At 40.0% G+C, this 19,921-nt stretch overlaps 1 protein-coding gene across 2 annotated transcripts in view; it reads left to right on the top strand.

Annotated features, from left to right (window-relative positions):
• Window positions 1–1,436: 1,436 nt before the first annotated feature.
• The window catches only part of ZBTB9 (zinc finger and BTB domain containing 9), a 28,641-nt gene continuing 10,156 nt past the window's right edge, over window positions 1,437–19,921 (top strand). The window contains exons 1-2 of one of the 2 annotated variants that reach the window (XR_005651426.1): window positions 1,437–1,707; window positions 1,886–4,508. Coding sequence is in view for 1 of the 2 variants with exons in the window: in XM_039856268.1 (XP_039712202.1) it covers window positions 1,946–3,352 (1,407 nt within the window). In the remaining variant the exon portion in view is untranslated. Of the gene's footprint in view, window positions 1,708–1,885; window positions 6,551–19,921 lie in introns of those variants that run through there. The other variant, XM_039856268.1, reaches the window with a different exon arrangement.

Below are 19,921 nucleotides of genomic sequence, written 5' to 3'. Positions count from 1 at the left end.
TGGCCCCTTCCCCCATGCTACCCTCCCCACCCACCACCCTAAGGGTAGGGAGATGCTCTTCCTACCTGTTTTATTTTGATTTCTCGTTCTCCCTCCCCACCCAAGCCCACTCCCAGCCTTCTCTACCTGACCACTATCCCTTTTTCTCCACTCCCAGCCCCATTTCCTTTTTTTCTGGAGTGTGTGGTGAAACAGAAAAATCATGTTTAATAAACAGAGATTGTTCTTTTACTGCTATGCTGACTTTCCTAGGCTGGGATCTCCAGAAGGACCAGCAGGGTAATAGGATCTGCTTATTGGGAGGAGGCTGATAGCCTAGGAGAAGCTATATCCCTGTGTGATGCCATAGTCTCCTCTTAGAATTTCACTCTCCTACCCTGTGAGGAGATTTATTCTGTTTTAGAGGAGGGATATTAAAATACAAAATTCAACTGAGTAAATTGAAAGATCTAATTGGCTTTATTCACCGATTCATGAATTGGGCAGCATCCCGAATCTAGCAAATAGAAAGGAGCTCAGCCCAACAAAAAAGGAAAGGTTTTTAAAGGCAGAAAGGGGTGGAAAAAGGAAATTACTATCAAAGAACACATTGTTTCAAGCAAAGTCACCCTCCTATGGGGCACAGAAGAGCCTGTCAGGCCGATTACCTCACTAGCGCTGCAGGTAATTCCAGGTTGGCTGGTTAAAGGCTACATTCACGAGAGAGGGTGAAACAGCAATTGAGTTAAGTATTAAGTCTTAGTTTGCAGACATGGGCTTGGCACAAGTGACTCCATTTTGGACCTGCCGTTTTTTTTTTTAACAGGGTTTTGCATTAGCCAAACAATCTAGTTCTCCCTTCACCACTGCTCCACTTAACCCCAAGGAGTAAAGAGGCTAAGGAACAGCAGCATTACCTGATGAAAAGATTCCAAATATATATCTATATGCGTCTTTTTAAAAAAAATTACCTAGAAATAAAGTTTAATTGTTGGTTAAAATGTTCATGTGCATAATGGAGGAAAGAACATGGTTCCTTAGCAAACTGAGTTCCAATTCCAGACCCACTACTTGCCAGCTTCGGTTCCCTCGCTCCGAGGAAAGTGAGGATGACAACACCTACCTCGCAGGGCAGGGGCAGAATACAAGGTGATGTGAGCAATGCCTAGCCCGCAGAGCAGGTACCCACTTAATCTCGCTCTCTCAGAACCTAGCGGGGCGCAGGCGCTTCATTTAACCATCTGGGCGGCTCAGTAGTCGCCCCTCAGTGCATTGCTCTTCGGCAGCCAAACAGCCTAACTTTCCGCAGTGGCTGCCGCCCGGCGGCCGCAAAACCAGTACTACCTCACCAGCACCACCTTTTCGCCCGTCAACCAATCAACGCGAGGCTTGTAGACCTCCAATTGGCTGCTCCGAAACCCGCCCGCCGCATCCGCCGTCGGCGTCCGGAGGCAAGCGGTAGCTTCCGGCCGGGGCTGCGCAGTAGCTGCAGAGGCACTCGGGGGACGCGGCGCGCGTGTATAGGCGGGGGCGTGGCGGCGGGAAGGGCCGCCCGGCCGGCAATCGCGGTTTCCCGGCGGCCGCGGCTTTCCGAGAGCCCGGGCCCTGTGGGCACTGTAGGGGAAACAGAGTGGCGGCAGGAGCCGTCCCTGGCCTGCGGGGTCAGTCAGGCTCGTGGCTGAAGGACTTCTTCATCTTCTTCCACAGGCCCTGGAAGTTAAACCCCCGGTTGGTGTTCGGTTGTTTTTGTTTTGTTGGTGGGGGAGTGCGCGGGACCGATCTGCAGAAACTGTCACGGACTGAAAAGTTTCCACGTATGGGGTGGGGGGGTAGGGGAGGTGGGTAGTGTTTGTGATAACACGGTCCCCTTATCCAGAGCTTCTGTGACCACCGTCTCTCTCCACAGCCTCATCCCACGTGTGGTCTATCCCCATCCCTCTGGGATCTCCCGCCTTCCTAGGAAGCTATGGATACCTCGACGCCTTTACCTCCAGTACCCCCGTCCCCGATCTGCAACCCAGCCCCAAGGACCATCCAGATCGAGTTCCCTCAGCATAGCTCATTGCTGCTGGAAGCCCTGAACCGTCACAGGCTAGAGGGAAAGTTCTGTGATGTGTCCCTCCTGGTGCAAGGACGGGAACTTAGGGCTCACAAAGCAGTGTTGGCTGCCGCCTCTCCTTACTTCCACGACAAACTTCTTCTGGGGGATGCACCACGTCTCACTCTGCCCAGCGTCATTGAAGCTGATGCCTTCGAGGGGCTTCTCCAGCTCATTTATTCAGGGCGTCTCCGCCTGCCACTGGATGCTCTCCCTGCCCACCTCCTTGTGGCCAGTGGCCTCCAGATGTGGCAAGTAGTAGATCAGTGTTCAGAGATTCTTAGAGAATTAGATTCCTCAGGTGGTGGAATTTCAACCCGTGGAGTGACCCCTTATCACACACTTCTTTCTACCACATCCTCAACAGGAGGTTGGTGCATTCGCTCTTCCCCTTTCCAGACTCCTGTGCAGTCTTCTGTCACTGAGAGCCCTGTTGGAGGGGAGGGGAGTGAACTGGGAGATGTGTTACAGATTCAAGTTGAAGAAGAGGAGGAGGAGGAGGAGGAGGAAGATGAGGATGAGGAAGACCAGGGATCAGCAGCACTCTCTCAGGCTCCTCAACCTCCGAGAATATCAGGGGTTCCCCGCCCTCATGCATCCCACCCACTGCCCCTATCCACTACTCCCCGTAGGCTTCCAGAGGATGAGAGTGTGCCACTTGAACCTCCTGCCCCTCCAACTGCACTGCCCCCCAAAATCCTTTACATTAAGCAAGAACCTTTTGAGCCTAAGGAGGAGATATCAGGAGGTGGAACTCAGGCTGGAGGAGTAAAGGAGGAGACCAAAGTGTTTCCTGGAGGGGACACTGAAGGGAATAAAGAACTAGGGTTCTTGCTGCCCGCAGGCGCAGGGGCAACTTCTGGAGGAGGAGGTCCATCTTGGAAACCAGTGGATCTTCATGGGAATGAAATCCTTTCTGGGGGTGGAGGACCTGGGGGAGCAGGGCAAGCTGTGCATGGGCCTGTGAAGCTAGGGGGGGCACCCCCTGCAGATGGAAAACGCTTTGGTTGCTTGTGTGGGAAGCGGTTTGCAGTGAAGCCAAAGCGTGACCGACATATCATGCTGACTTTCAGCCTTCGGCCTTTTGGCTGTGGCATCTGTAACAAGCGCTTTAAGCTGAAGCACCATCTGACAGAGCATATGAAGACCCATGCTGGAGCCCTGCATGCCTGTCCCCACTGTGGTCGTCGATTCCGAGTCCATGCCTGTTTCCTTCGCCACCGGGACCTATGCAAGGGCCAGGGCTGGGCCACTGCTCACTGGACTTATAAGTGACTGCTGAGGCCATAAACGAACTTCTAGGACAAGAGAGCCACTGCTGCTGATGGATACCTACCCCTCACTAGCATAGCACCCCAATCCTGGATTTTGTAGTCATGCCAAGAGGATAGATATGTCATGGATCTCTTGTTCTTGGGTGTGGGCCTCAACCTGGCAGATTTGGAAACTCAGATTTCTTATCTCATTACAGGTTTTTACTAATTACCATACAGGAAAGTGGTTTACAGGCCATATGTAAATTGGTCACTTGCCCGTAATAGACCTTCTTTTTCATACAGTAAACCAGATTTCAAATCAAGAAGTTTATTTGAAGAGAAAGAGCAAAAAGACATAAGATAAATGTTTCATTCAGTCTTCTTGAGTTAAAGGAGCTGGTCTCCATCTAGACGTATGTTTGATTCAGGGTTCTAGTAATTCAGAGACTAAGCTCTAAGCTTTTGTTTCCCTCATCGCTGAAATATGAACAGAGTTCTTGTTACATATTTTCCTTTTCATATCTTTCCAGAAGCCCCTCAGATCATAACTTGCTTTCTCACCAGTAGACCTTCCCAACACCTTTATTTTTATGTTGTAGCTGAGCACTTTAACAAATTGAGTATTCCGTGTATCATTCCTAGAACCGAGAATATTCCCTCAACAGCCTGTGCCTCTTGTCTGCCTTTGACCACCACTGATCATGTATTGATCACAGTGACTGGAATGTGACCAGAGAACTCAGGAGATGGCCACTGACCTAAAATGCTCTCAAGGTAGCACTACAGCTCTGAGCAAGTGGCCTAGGTCAGAGGGACTCAGGGCTGAGAGGACACATACTGAAGGCGCAGTGGGACCATATTCCCTCCCTTTCCATCCCCACCCACACATGACAGCCCCTTGGTTGAGAGGTAAAAGGGCAATTTCAGAATGAGAAGGTAGTTGCAGGTTACTTAATTTCTTCAAATAACTTTGCCTTGAAATCTAAGCTGACAGTGGACTAGATTGAGTAATTTATGTGGGAAGGACATGAAAACAATTGCAAAGACTTGGATGTATTCCTTATGCAACTGGGTTATGTCGATAAGGGAAGAATGGAATGGTTTCACACTGGTGCAGAGAAAACGACTTCAGTGGGCCAGATTCCAGGTCAGGACCTGGCACTGAATAACCTCTGGTAAGTTACCTTATCTTTTAGAGTCTGAACTGTTAACTTTTTTTTTTTTTTTTTTTTTGGTGGGGTGGTATATACCTCCTCACTGGTTATGTCTTTTGTTTAAATGGCTTGGTTCACATGCTCTTTACCTATACGTCTCTGACTTCATGTATTATGTATAATGTTTGGTTGTTTGGTTTATTCTACAAACATTTAGTGCAAAGCACTGTGCTATACCCTAATTTATACCCTGCCCTCAAGGACTTCACAACTACTACTGAAGCTAAACAGATTAAGACAACGTAGCATGATAAGTCCATAATAGTGGGCAGTACAAGCTACTGTAGAGGCACAAAGGAAGCTGAGCAAAGACCTGGTACAGGTCAGCAGAGGTTTCACAAAGAATTCCTCTGTGTGCCAGAGTACATCAGTGGGTGTGGGTAGCTGAACTGATGTGGAAATGGTGAACATGAGTTGAAGCCACAACTTCACTGTCAGGAGTGATAGTCTTCCCCATAGCAAGTTCCTCAAAAGTTACTAGGTATGATACCCAGAAGAGACTGAAAAATGTGACTTTATGGCTGAGAAGGTGAATTGTAGCTGGGATCTATCAGCCCATGAATAGCCTTGCTGCGGTACCATCCCCATGGTAAGGCTATGAACACATAGGAAAAGGAGTCAGGGAGCAAGGCTGCCAGTCTTTGATACTCTGCAGTCCCACTCACATGCCATTCTTCCAACACATTCTGTAGGTGGCTATATCTGTTGGCTAGGATCCTTTGGTTGCAAGCAATGAAGGTTGGTTCTGACTAACCTTATCAAAAGAGGAATCAATGGATGGATGTGGGGTGGCTCCTGGAATGGAAGAAAGGGATGAAGGACCAGACTTGGGAAAGAAGACCTGGGTCAGATGTGGGGGTCCGGGGAGCAAGAATTGGGGAATATCTTCAAGTCATATGTTTTGGGATAATGACCCAGTCATTCTTATTTCTTGTGTCACTCAAGATAAAATTTCCCAGATGAGAACTCTGAGCCTCAGGTTCACCCCCTGGCCTGAGTACCTTGATCATGTGTTGCATTGAGGCAACAATGTGGGTGTGGAATCCTCAAGGGGAAATTGAAGTCCTGGGATAGAATAGTGGGGAATGGATGCTGGCCAGACCACAGGAACAGGCTTACCACAGAGTCTCCACATGCTGCCCATCTTGGGATCCTTAAAGCCTCAGGTATGCCTGGAACTTAATAGGTGTTCAAGATATGTTGAATCTGCCTAACTTCCACCTCTGCCCTTTGAACTTAAGACAGAATTGCTTCCTTCCTCTCTTAATCCCTATAGCACTTTGTTATTACTCTATAAAGCCAGTTAAAACACCATGTTAGAGTTTTATTTAAAAAATTATTATACAGAAAACAATTTCCACGATGAAAGGTTTTGGTTTAAACAAACTGAAATGTGTACCTTTCTGCCCCTGTTGTTTCATCCTCGTAGTGGAAGAAATATCCCTTCTATCTTTGAAGGCTAGCCCCTTCCCAGAACCTTTGCTCTTTTAATTATCCCCCTTTGTCCTGTGTCTTCACTCTGTAGTTCCTCATTTGCAGTTAATCATGCTCATAGGTTGTGAGAATACGTGTAAAATGCTTAGAACAGTGCCATGTATTAAGTAAATTCAGTAAATGTTAGCTCTTGTTATGAAAGAACATTAGTCAGTTACCCACATCTTTACTGGGATCAGTTCTTTCAGGGAGGGATCATTTACATGAAAGGAGAGTATTTTCAACTAAAAGGGAAATGAGGCATAAAATGCTCAGTAAGGATTAGATATTGTCATTGTTATTATTACCTTTCTCATAAATGCTAGAGTTCTTTTCACCTAACTTTATACACTCCTGGATGATTTTTATCCACTTTTCTGAGTTAAACCATTTAAATACTGATGACCTTTAATTTTATAACTCCAGTTTTCCTGACTCCCAAACCCACTTCGATTTCTCCCTTCTTTCCTTCCTTCAACAATAAGTGCCTCTGTACCAGTAGCAGGCACTGATTAAAAGAGCAGAAGGTATCAAGGGCTTGGACCTTGGATTATTGCTTTAAGAGACAGATCTTTAAACCAGCTATGTAGATACTTCATAGATATCTTGATATGCTTAACATGTCTAAAATACTCTACCCCGCTTCCAGCCAGCTGTTCCTCTGCTCTTTCTAGGTTTAGTAGTGATTCCACCATTCACCCAAAAAATGCCCAAGACTGAAACCTGGGAGTGTTTCTGAACACCTATCTCACCTCCCATACCTGTGCTACCAGTGCTATTTCCTAAATATTTCAAATTGATGCATTCCTTCATTCTTATTGCTGCTACTGTAACCTAACTGGTTGTCTTCTGTCTTGCTTTCCTCTGTTTTTCACTCTGTACACTATGGCCAGTGGTTTTTCTAAAGCAAAATAAACCTGTCTTACCAACTCTTCAGCTTAAACCTTTCATTGCTTCCTCTTGCTCTTTCACGAAGTCCAAATGATCTGGTCTCATTTACTACAGTCTTGTTGCTCATTACTAACTCCCCCTAGGCCTCCTTTTTTCGGCTCTTCGTGCTCATTTCTCTACCTAGAATAGTTACCTACCTAGAAATAGCCCTCAATGGGCTAATTCCTACTCTCTTTAGATATCAGCTTAAACATCACTTCCTCTAGAAATCTCCCTGATCATTAGGACCTCTCTGCTGTGTGCTCTACTAGCTCTTATTTCCCCATGTCATGAGACTTCCTTAGAATTTCCTTTATTCGACAAGTATTTGCCAGCTAACCACTATTACCCGTTATGTGCGGGCACTGTTTTAGGCATGGCAGACATTGTTTACCCTCATGAGATTCCATTCCAGTTCTGTAAAGGAAATATACCAGGTAATAAGGTGGAGACTAACAGAAAAGGAAGCCATATTGTATACATTGATCTAGTATCCAGAGGAAAAGAAGGACCCAGACATGCAAAGCAGGGCAAGGAAGGTGGTTCTCGTAAAGTGTTTAGCAGATGCAAAAGAGACAGAGGTTGGTATGTTTGACAAGGAGACCAGTGGACCTGGAGAGGAATGAGATGTTTTAGTCTGTTTAGGCTGCTGTAATAGAATCCCATAGACTGGGTGGCTTATAAACAACAGAAATGTATTTCTCACAGTTCTGGAGCCTGGGAAGTCCAATATCAAGCACGGGCAGATTCAGTGTTGTGAGGACCTGCTTCCTGATTCATAGAAGGTCATCTTTTCACTGTATACTGCATCTCTTTTATAAAGACACTAATCTTATTTATGAGGACTCCACCTTCATGACCTTATCACCTCCCAAAGGCTGAGCCTCTTAATACAATCACATTAGGATTAGGATTAGGATTATGAATGGGCACATTAAGTCCATTGCAGATGTAATTGAAGAGGTAGGCTGGGGCTGGGTTATATAAAGTCCTTCAGATTAATGATAAGGAATCTGAATTTTATTCTAAATGCAATAGGAAGGCAATAAAGAGTTTAAAGTAGAGTAATGGTCTTCTGACATTTTAAAGAGATCCTATTATATTTGGAGGTAGGACTGACATAGGACATCTAACAGATTAATATAGAGATTGTGGGAAAATGAAAAATCAAGGAAGACCTCTAGAATTTTGGCTTGAGCAGTTGAACTGGAGGCCATTTAATGAGTGGAAGACAGGAATAGAAGAATGTGGCAGTGGATCAAGTGTTTCGTTTGAATGACTAGTAGTATCCAGTGAGCAGCTGGATGTACTTGTCCAGTGTTCTTCTAGACCAGGGATTGGCAAACTTATTCTATAAGGAATCAGATAGTAAATATTAGGCTTTGCATGCCAAGAAGCAAAATCAAGGAGATTATATAAGTACATAAAAATTAAAGAAAAATCACAAATTTTTTATTGACAAAATTCAAAATCTAACAATTGAGTACATTTTGTGTAATACAGTCTGCAGCTTAATTGGGGTTCAAGGTTAATGTTCCCTATCATCAAAGCCAATTGCAAATGTTCATCTGTTAATGCTGATCTGTAATGAGATTTTACATATTTCATCTTTAAATATGTCTTCATACAGCACTGTCAAATACTGATATCAATCCAAGAGCATATGATTTTAATTGAGCATATTCATCACTTGGAAGGCATTTATAGAATTCTATTATATTCTTCTCTTGATACTTGCCTTTTATCATGTTGTACATTATAGATTAATCACATCTAATTGACTGTTGGGTGGAAGCTCTTCAATTACACAACAAATGAAATATGGAAATTTCCTATGCATTTGCAGTGAGGTCCAACAAACACTGCTGGAACTGTAGTCTGAGCTCAGAAAATATATCTGCTGCAGTTTCGTGTGGGGATGTTTTAACTTTTGATAGCACAAGAAATGTGTATAACAGCTTGACATTACCTATGATTTAAACAACTTTAATGACTTGGCTGCAATATACGTTTCACATATAAGCACTGTTTTGCCTTGTAATTTTAGATTAAGTTCTTTAAGAAACATTACCATGTCTGCAGCAGGTGTCCTCTCTGACAGATGAATGGTTAAACAAAATATGATATATACAGACAATGGAATGTTATTCAGCCTTAAAAAGAAATTGTCACATGCTACAGTATGAATGAATCTTGAAGACATTATGCTAAGTGAAGTAAGCCAGCCACAAAAAGACAAATATTTTATGATTCTACTTAAATGAGGGACTTAGAGCAGTCAAGTTAATAGAGATAGAAAGTAGAATTGTGGTTGCCAGGGGCTGCGGGAGAGGGAAATGAGAAGTTATTGTTTAATGGGTACAGTTTCAGTTTGGAAAGATGAAAAAAGTTCCGCAGATGGTAGTGATGGTTGCACAACAATGTGAATGAACTTAATGCCACTGAACTGTACACTTGAAATGCTTTAAATGGTAAATTTTATGTATATTTTGCCACAATAAAAATAAATAAATGAACTAATGATCTACTGGATCTATGTATTGAGCATCAGTGGCTGCTAACACTACAAATTAAGAAACAACCAGACATTATGTGTTTCTTATGGAAAACACCACCACCACCACCACCACCACCACCTATGAATTAGTCTGGGCCAAAATACTGAACTTGAATGTGATCAAGCCTTGAGGTATAACTACCAATTCAAAGAAAATGAAGAGGGCAGAGAAATACATTAAACCACACCACAGTGATGCAATCCATAAAACAGAGTGTAAGGGATACAGAAAAAACAACCCATTTTCTTTATCAAAACAAATTACAAGGGGAATAAAGATGTAGAGAAACCTATAAAAGATTTTAAAAGATTTTAAAAGACATATTAACCAGTTATAATGTGCGGACCTTATTTTGATCATAGTTTTTAAAAAAGATTTAAAAAACATTTCCAACTTTTGTAAGACAACTGGGGACTCAACCACTGACTGGACATTTGATGCTATTAGCAGTTATTGTTAAAATTTTTAGTTGTGATAAAGGTATTGTGGTTAAGGTTAAAAAAAAGGCCCTTGTCTTTTGGTGGCATTGGTTATTTATGGAAAGATAAATTTAGCCATAGTTATAGATTGAATGAAAATGCCAAATACACATATATGAGTTCTAGATAATTATGTAAATTAAATTATAATTTGTGTATATATTGTCCCTTTTTTCAAAAAGATTGAGAAATTTGGAACTAACTATACACTTTAAGAATGTCTAATCAGAAATTTTATAGTACAAATACATTCTGGTTTGTGCTCTGGTCCAAGATAATAAAACTTTCTTCTTGACTCTTAAAAATAAAATAATCAACTATGTATTGATGTAGAAAGATCTCCACTATATATTGAGTGAAGAAAGCAAAGTGCAGAACAGTATATGTAGCATGCTATATTTCACATGAGAGATTTTGAGGGTGGGGAGGAAATAATAAAGCTGTAATATTCGCTTATATTTGCAAAAAGCATTACTAGAATAAATAAGAAACCAATCAAAATGAGAAAAGAAGTCAGGTAAGAACGGAAACAAGACTATGTTTACCTTAAGACTCCTCTATGTGTGCTTTGAATTATGTAATTTTATTACCTAATCAAAAAATAAAAGTAAAAAAAATTTAATTCTTTAAATTTGAGAACAAATGAACCGAACTCTGACAACTTGCAACAGAATCACATAGAGAAAGAGTTAGTTCTAAAGACTTTATGTGCTTAATGAAATGTATTCTAAGGACAAAAAAGTCTACAGCTAAGATTTTAAACCTTTAAATATTAAAATTTATTAAATTTTAAACTTCTCTAAGAATTTATATTGTTTGTACTTTACTAGTATTAGAATTTTGAAAATATAGTATTTTCTTATAAATAGATTAAAGGACATCAGTAATCATATTATTAACATAAAGAATCAATATTTTAGTGTAAAAGATATACAGTTATATAGCCAAAGAAACTAAGTGAAAACATGAAAACATAATAGCATTAAAAATGAAAAATCAATATGAACTCATGAGTTTTCAAAATGTATTTTCTTGTCCGGTCCATGGAAATCGATGTCCAACAGTAGGGCAAAGGTATAATGGTCACCATAATGAGCAGGTATCTTCAGACTGAAAGACGAAGCAGGCACTCTATAGATTAAAACAGAATCTATTACAGGGTAATTTACAGGAAGCAGACAGATGGCCCAGCAGTTTTACATAAATTATTATCTGCTAGTAGACCCCTGCTACAGTACTTTTTAAATAATAGTATAACCTGGTGCTAATGAATGACAAGACAAAGGGACAAAGAATGCAGTAGCACCAGGGAACATACCTCCGGGTGGTCTTCAGATAGATGATTGTTTATAATCGATACTCTCACCAGTTTGATATTTATTTTGGTTGTCTTGCCAATCCGGCTGTCACTAACAAAAATATGTGCTACCTTTTAAAGAACACAGATAATCATCAACTAGCAAGCTTTGATATGCTCACTAAGGACAGTGAGGTTGGTCAAAGGTCACAGCATGAAAAGACACGAAGATAGAGATGTCCTAGAAGTAAGGAGCAATCCTGGTGCTCATTCCTCATCCCATTCCGCATTAAAACAAGATATGGCTTCTTCTAGAAACCTCTAATTTCAGGTCTAGAGCAGGCACTTTTCAAGGTGTGCTTAGGACACCTTTTTGTGTTAAGAAGCAAGAAAGCTTTAGAAGATAATGTCATGTCAGAAAGACCCAAGAGTCCATATGAAAGTGCCCCACTGAACAAAGCTGTGACAATATGAGCAACTAGAAGAATAATGATTGTATTGAACACATTGAATCAATTAAAATTCATTATTTTATACTGATACTTAAAATTAGGGTAAGTCAAGAAGTCTCATTTGTTACCATTTGAGGTAACTATTAAAAGTTATTTATTTTGAAAATTGGTAATTAAAGGAAAAATATTAAGCATTTATTTTGCTTTCCCAGTAAAAGTTTATTTTGGGATAACCAAATAGTCCTGGTTAATGAAGAAAACCCCCACAGAATTCTTAAACAACATAAAAAAAAATTTAAAAAAAGAGAACAAAATTTTACAAACTCCCACAAAATTATTGATTTCAGGCAAGGATTATCAATTGGTGTTAAAACCAATAGATGATTAATGGTTGTAAACATGCATCTAGAGCCCAAGTAACACCGCACAGATTACTTTCTAGTTTCAAGAGGGAGAGCATTGACTAAACCAAGTGATCAAACTATCACCACCTTAATCCAGGGGGTCAGTCTTAGCACTACAAATGATTGATCATATGTGTCTTCTAATGGAATACAATGTTAAGTGCACAGCAATATGGTAACTATATGACTTTATTCTTTCTAGTACCTTGTATCCTAGTTCAGGCATACCTTAGAGGATTTAATCCATTCCTAAAAGCATGTTGGATAGTAAATTTTTAGATAGTGGGACTCTGTATGTCATTATTTTAAATGGAAAAAAATAACGTATTCTCAGCATGTCTAAAAACCTCGACCAATTTTCCTCAGTACTTGAAACACTCTAAAAAAAAATATATATATATATATATATATATATATATATATATATATATATATATATATAATGATCAGCCAGGTTTTTCTGCTTAATATAAAACCTTTAAAACACCAGTTACCTAATTGTTTAATACTTAATTGACTCATTAATGAGTTTATTTGTGCAGTAACATTATAGGATACAAATCAGATTCTCCTTTTAAGTGTAACAAATGTGTACTGTAATGCAAATGAACAGTGAAATAATATGTTAAAGACACATAATGAAGGCAAATAACACTTAGCAATAATTAAATAAGGCAAGTTTTAAAACATAGTTACGGAAGACTGCAGTGTTTCCTTAGTGAGGTTTGGAGGTGAGAAGGAAGATGTGGAGGCTGTACTTGAAACTGTTCCCATTTAACTACATCGAACTAAAAAGCTTCTGCTCAGCAAAAGAAACCGTCAACAAGGTAAAGAGACAACCATTCAAATGGGAAAATATATTTGCAAGTAATGCCTCTGATAAGGGCCTAATATCCAAAATATACAAAGAACTAATACAACTCAATAACAAAAACAAAAACAAACGATCCAATCAAAAAATGTACAGAGGACCTGAACAGACACTTCTCCCTAGAGGACATACAAATGGCCAACAAATATATGAAAAGATACTCAACTCGCTAGCTATTAGGGAAATGCAAATCAAAACCACAATGAGATACCATCTCACACCTGTTAGAATAGCTGTTATCAACAGGACAGGTAATAACAAATGTCGGAGAGGATGCAGAGAAAAACGAACCCTCATACACTGCTGGTGGGACTGCAAATTGGTACAGACACTATGGAAAACAGTATGGAGGTTCCTCAAAAAACTAAGAATAGATCTACCATATGATCCAGCAATCCCTCTACTGGGCATTTACTCCAAAGACTTGAAAACTTATATCCGAAAAGATATTTGTACACTGATGTTCATAGCAGCACTATTCACAATGGCCAGGACATGGAAGCAACCGAAGTGTCCTATGATAGATGATTGGCTAAAGAAGCTGTGGTACATATATACAATGGAATATTAATCAGCCATAAGAAGAGATGAAATACTGCCATTTGCGACAACCTGGATGGACCTCGAGATAATCATGCTAAGCGAAATAAACCAGACAGAAAAAGTTGAAAATCACGTATCACTTATATGTGGGATACAAACCTAAAAGCAGCAAATGAGCAGTACAAAGACTTAGAGATATGGACAATGGATTAGTGGTTACCAGAGGGGAAGAGGGAGGGAGAGTTAGATGGGGGGTGGGAGTGGGGGGGTTTAAATCATTTCTTCAATTAAAAATAAAATATTGGACACAGAAAAAATAAAAACGTTCCCATTTAGTGGTGGCTAAAGATGGACAAGAATGAGCTTCAGAAGGAGCAAGTGAAATGGAAAATGGCTGAGGTTCAGACATATCTGGATCCAGGAAGTTCGTGGATAGTCCACTTGCCTTGGCAATAGAGTCTTCAGAAGTGGATGATTGTGAATCATCTTTTGGAAGTATTGACAAAGCATGATGAGAAACTCAAAATGGACAAGAGTTATGTTTTCTTTGCTTGTGTTATGCAGCTTCTGGAAATTGCATTTGAGCGTTTTCTGCTCTTGTCATGATTATGACCTCTAGTAAGCAACAGAAATCTTTCTGTCTACATGATCTAAAATTTCTTTTAAATATTTGTTGTCAAGTATTAGTGACTCCTTGTATTAGTCTGCTAGGGCTATCATTACAAAATACCAGGGACCGTGTGGCTTAAACAACAGATATTTATTTTTTCACAGTTCTGGACACTAGAAGTTCAAGGTCAAGATGCTGGCAGGTTTGGTTTTCCTAAGGCTTGCAGACCACCGCCTTCTCGCTGGGCACTCATATGGCCTTTCTCTGTGCAAGCCCACTCCTGGTGTTTGTTTTTACAAGCGTACCAGTCATATTGGTTTAGAGCTCCATCCTGATGACCTCATTTTGCCTTAATTACCTCTTTAAAGGCCCTGCCTCCAAATACTGTCACATTGAGCATTAGGGCTTCAACATATGAATTGTGTGAGGACGCAATTCAGTCCATAATACTTTTTCCAACTTAGTTCCTTCCAGCATTATTCCTTCCAATGGAATGCGTTTCTTGGAAGAATCTTGGTAAACTTTCCAGAATCAACTACGTTTTAATACTGTGTTTTTATTTTCTCACACACAGGAAATAAGGTATTCTGTGGAAAGTGGATTGTAAGCTGACAAGGTCCTTACAGTCTGTGAGGGCAACCAAGGGTTACCTCACCTCAGCAAACTCCTTCTGAGAACAAGAAAGTATAAACATAGCCACAGGCAGGCAAACAAGTTGAAGGTCATGATAAGATATGGCTTGGGAAAAGTAGAAGGAACAGTGTTGTTATGCCTAAGGGAAACTGCTTATGCCAACTAGTGTGTTCTTGTATAAAAAGCAGCTTGCAGAAATAAAACTGCTCCATTGCTCCACCTCCTGATCCCAGCTTTCTGTCTTCTTTCTTTTTATCTTCCACCGTTCCCACTCAGGTTTATTTTCCAGGGCTGCACTGGACGTGACAGGATTTACCGCTTGTTGGACGTGGCAGTATTCATAGTAAATGATAATGTGTGCATGGCCATGCATAAATCTTTTTACGGTTTCACCTCTTAAAACACTTTATCACTTTTAATATCGTTCTCTATAAGTTCACCTGCTTTTCTTCACAGTTTTTCTACCTTAGTCATTTTCATTTTCTAATGTGGGGAATTGATACAGAAAACGTATAATTAAGACTGTCTATCCTTTCACCAGTGCCATACTGTCTTAAGGATTATTATATCTTTATGGTAAGTCATAATATCTATTAGTGTGGGACCTCCAACTTTGTTCCTTTACTTCAAGATTGTATTTGCTATTATTTGTCCTTTGCAATTCCATATGCATTTTAGAATTGATTTGACAATTTCTACAAAGTACCTGTTGGGGTTTTGCTTGTGATTATATTGAATTGATTGCTCAACTTGGGAAGAACTGATATCTTTACAATATTGAGTCTTCCAATCTATGAATACTGTATAGCCCTGTGTTTATTTAAGTCTTTACTAATTTCCATCAATAATGTTTTTATTGTTGTGAAATACACATAATACTTAATCTTTTAACTATTTTAAAGTGATATAGTGTATTAAGTACATCCGATGTGACATGCAATCTTTACTACTATCTAGTTCCAGAACTTTTCCATCACCCCAAACAGAAACCCCATACACATTAAGCAGTCGCTCTCTATTCCCCCATTCACTGGCTCCTTCAGTCTGCTTCTGTCCCTCCGGATTTGCCTGTATTTCATATAAATATTTCATATAAATGGAATCATATGTGGCCTTTTGTGTCTGGCTTCTTTCACTTAGTATGTTTTCAAAGTTCATGCAGAATGTGTTAGTACTTCATACATTTTTTATATCTGAATAATATTCCATTGTATGTAAATATCATGTTTTGTTTATCTGTTTTTCCATTGATGGACATTTGTTGTTTTACCTTTTGACTACTGTGAATAACACTACTTGGAACATCGGTGCACAAGTATCCGTGTGAGTTCTTGTTTTCAGTTCTTTGGCTATATATCCAGAAGTGGAATTGCTGAATAACATGGTAATTTTATGTTTAATTTTTTGAGGAACTGCTATCTTGTTTTTCACAACAGCTGTACCACCAAACATTTTGCCCATTTTTAAATTGGTTGGTTGTTGTTTCGTTGTTAATTTTTTGAGGAACTGCCATCTGTTTTTCACAACAGTGTACACCAACATTTTGCCCATTTTTAAATTGGTTGGTTGTTACTGTTGTTGAGCTGTAATTTTTTTTTTTTTTACATATTCTTTATACTAGACCCTTATTTTTTGCAAATATTTCTCCCATTCTATGATATATTATTTGCAAGTATTTCCTCCCGTTGTATGGGTTGTCTTGTCATTCTCTTGATAGTGTCTTTTAATGAACAAAAGTTTAAAATTTTATCTATTTTTCTTTGGTCGCTTGCACTTTTGGTGTCTTATTTCAGAAACCATTGTCAAATCCAAAGTCATGAAGGTTTCCCCAAGTTTTCTTCTAAGGATTTTATAGTTTTAGTTCTTACTTTTAGATCAATTTGGAGTTAATTTCTGTGTATTGTGTTGGGTAAGTTTCCAAATTCATTACGGTATGTAGGGTGTGTGTGTGTGTGTGTGTGTGTATGTGTGTGTGTGTTTCTTGATCCGTAGTTTGACATTTATTAATGACTGGGGAGTTTGTCAGCCATTATGCTATCAAATATTGCTCCTGCTACATTCTCTACCTTTTCCTCTTCCAGGACTCCCAACACTTTTTACCATTCCTTATATGTTTATTCTGCTCATTTTTATATTTTTCATCTTTTTGTCTCTCTGCCTCAGTCTGTATATTTTTTACTAACTTATCTTCCTGTTCACTAATCTCTCTTCAGCTGTGTCAGTTCTGCTGTCAAATCTATTGTTATTAATTTCACTTATTGTTTTACATTCTAGAATTTCCATTTTATTTATCTTTATATATTCGTTCTCCTGTAAAATTTTCCATTGTCATTTTGTTGAACATATTAATCAGCTATTTAAAAATCTGCATGTGAAATCTCAATATCTGTATCTCCTAAGGGTCTATTGCTGCTGACTTTTTCTGGGCCCCATTTCTTGGTATGCTTGATAGTTTTTATTCATTGCTGAACATTTCGTATGGAAAACTGTAAACACTCTGGATGATTTTATCTTTCTCCAGAGAAGATATACTTCAGTTTCTCTAGTCAGGGAGTTAGAGGTAGAACAGATTAATATAATCTAGTTAGGATTGAGCTAATTTGTGGCTGGCGTGCTCTAAGGTTTTATCTATTTCTGGTTTCTGTTTTCCCATTACTCTCAGGAAGTAAACCTTAAAAGGTCCTAGTTGAGAGCCAGGGATTTATAGGGAGCCCTCTTCCTTAATCAGCCTGAACTCCACGTTTTATGTCCCAAGCACCATAAGACAGCCAAGAGCTCTGTTTAGAGTCTCATCTCTTGCATATCCTTTTGCTCAGCTTCTTAGCCTCTCACTCTGCCACTTGCAAAGAAGAAAATGCCTTGCAGGGAAAGTTTATTGTTCTGGATTCTCCTATTCTCCAAGGATCTTGGCCCTTCAAGTCCTGGTTGTCTCAGGAGCTTCCTCAGCCCCATGAAATTGTTGAGAGAACTTCTGAGCTGCTTGGCCTCTCACCCTGTGCCACTTACAAACTGACAAATAGTTCTAGGTGAAAAGTGGAGTAGAATTTGGCCTCACCTCAGTGATTTTCCATTCTCTCTGGAAACTTGATCTGTCAACTTCTGGAAGGTCTCTGATGACTTACTTAAAATATTGTTTGTTTTTATTTTTATCTAGCCCTTCTTGTTCTTGGTGGGAGGGTTAGTCTGTTACAGGCCAGTTCATCACAGCTTAAAGAGGGAGTCTCTTCTTCACTTTGCACTCATTTCCTTGCTTTATTTTGCATATCACTTATGGCCAATTGATATGTTTTTTTAGTGTTTTTGTTTGAGCTTTATGAGAGAGACAGGAACACAATATGAAATAGCTCAGGCACCAAAAGAATTGAAGGACTTTGCTAGTATATATTGGTTCTAAGCTGGGAGACGTATTGGAATGGATTCTGAGGTTGGTAGAACAAGGAGGGCAAAATATAACACTGTAGCAGGCCAAGTTTTTGTATATGAATATGCTTATTAGAATTCCAGGCGTAATATGTTGGCTTGTGTAGCTAGAGGTGGCTCTAACTTGTTATATGGTTGATTGACTGAAACTTGAATTCAATATTCAACTTTAGTAAGGTGGCATTTAATAAAGTTAAGATGCCAGAGCTTTCCTGGCATGATGTGGAGGAGGAAATCCAAAGGCATAAGGAGATTGCAATGTTGGATTGGATTTATCATGTGTTACCTATCCCCCAACTATATTCTACGTGAAGGCCCAAGAAGACACTCCCTTTCCCAAGGCATTAAGAAATATATTGGTGAGGGGATTGCTTACATCCTTGGAAAGTTCCATGGTTGCTCTCTGTCGTCGGCCAGTTACAACTATAGGGGATGCCACCTTTGAGATGGGCTCCTGATTTCCATGATGATGGTGGTATTCCATTGTAGCACAGGCCAGTGTAGGCACTTAACCATCAAAGACAAGGTGGGCACATCAGCCGTAAAGAGCATCAGGGATGTTTCAATAATCAGAATGCCTTGACTTGCAAAAATTTTTAGTGGTAGCTAATTGATCATGGTGTCCCTAGGAATGAAACAACCAGCCTACTAGAATATTACTTGATCTATAATAATATAGGGAGGAGGCAAGAGAACTAAAATGTTAAATCAAGCTGTATTCAGAGACTGTGATATGCTGGTCAGCCATACAGCCAGATCACGAGGAAACCTGAAGAACAAAGGCAGATTTCTGCTGGAATTACTAACAAACCATTTCCCCGTACCTGTGAAAGGAGAACAGGGAAACAGTCTTTGAGTCCCACTCTCTGCAAAATAAAATCATTCATCCCCTATGGCTAAAACCATGGAGAATCTATGGATCAAAGGCTGGGAATTGCTAGCAGGCCTTTCTTGTTACATATTCTTATCCTTTCACACTCTATGCCCATATCATCAAAGTAAATTGGGTAAACAAAGTCTTTAAACTGTAATTCATAGAAACTAAGAATGATATATAAACTGAATTCCTCAAACACTTGGGGTCCCTCTCAGTGTCTTCTGTCTGACCATCTCACTGTCATTCTCTCTGTCTCTCTCTTTCTGTCTCTCTCTCCATTTGAGTCTCTCTCAGGCTCTCTCTCTCTGCCTCTGAGGGGAGACCACACTCTGTCAATGGAGCGTTACCCCTTCTCTAATAAACTTTCTTTTTAACGCTAACTCTGGCATGCATTTGAATTCTTTCTTGCTCTCAGCCAAGAACCTTCTCTCGGTGCAAAACTACTCAGAGGAATTTGCCCTGTCTTGCATTATCATGACAGGAAAAACTCTAGGTCTGATAGCCAAAAACCTGACTTGAGTCGCCACAGTGAAGAATAATCCCCTCTCACCCAGTTTCCAGACTTAAGTCAGTTCACAGACCCAGAGCCCTTTGAAAAGGTCAGATTCCCCTTTGTACCACTGCTGCCAGTAAACACCTTAATTTTCCTCCAAGCATTCCCCAAAAGGACATGCAGCCATTTACAAGAGTGAGTATGTACCAGGGAAAAGGAAATACCCAGACCTTTCAGGGACTCGGCTCTGAACTGATGCCAATTCCTTGGGATTCAAAATGCCACTGTGGCCCACCACTCAAAGTAGGGTTGTATGGTGAACAGGTGATAGATG

This window comes from Pteropus medius, unplaced genomic scaffold, assembly GCF_902729225.1.
Source record: "Pteropus medius unplaced genomic scaffold, Ma_sr-lr_union100, whole genome shotgun sequence".
NCBI lineage: Eukaryota > Metazoa > Chordata > Mammalia > Chiroptera > Pteropodidae > Pteropus > Pteropus medius.
This window is presented reverse-complemented; position numbering and strand designations above follow the sequence as displayed.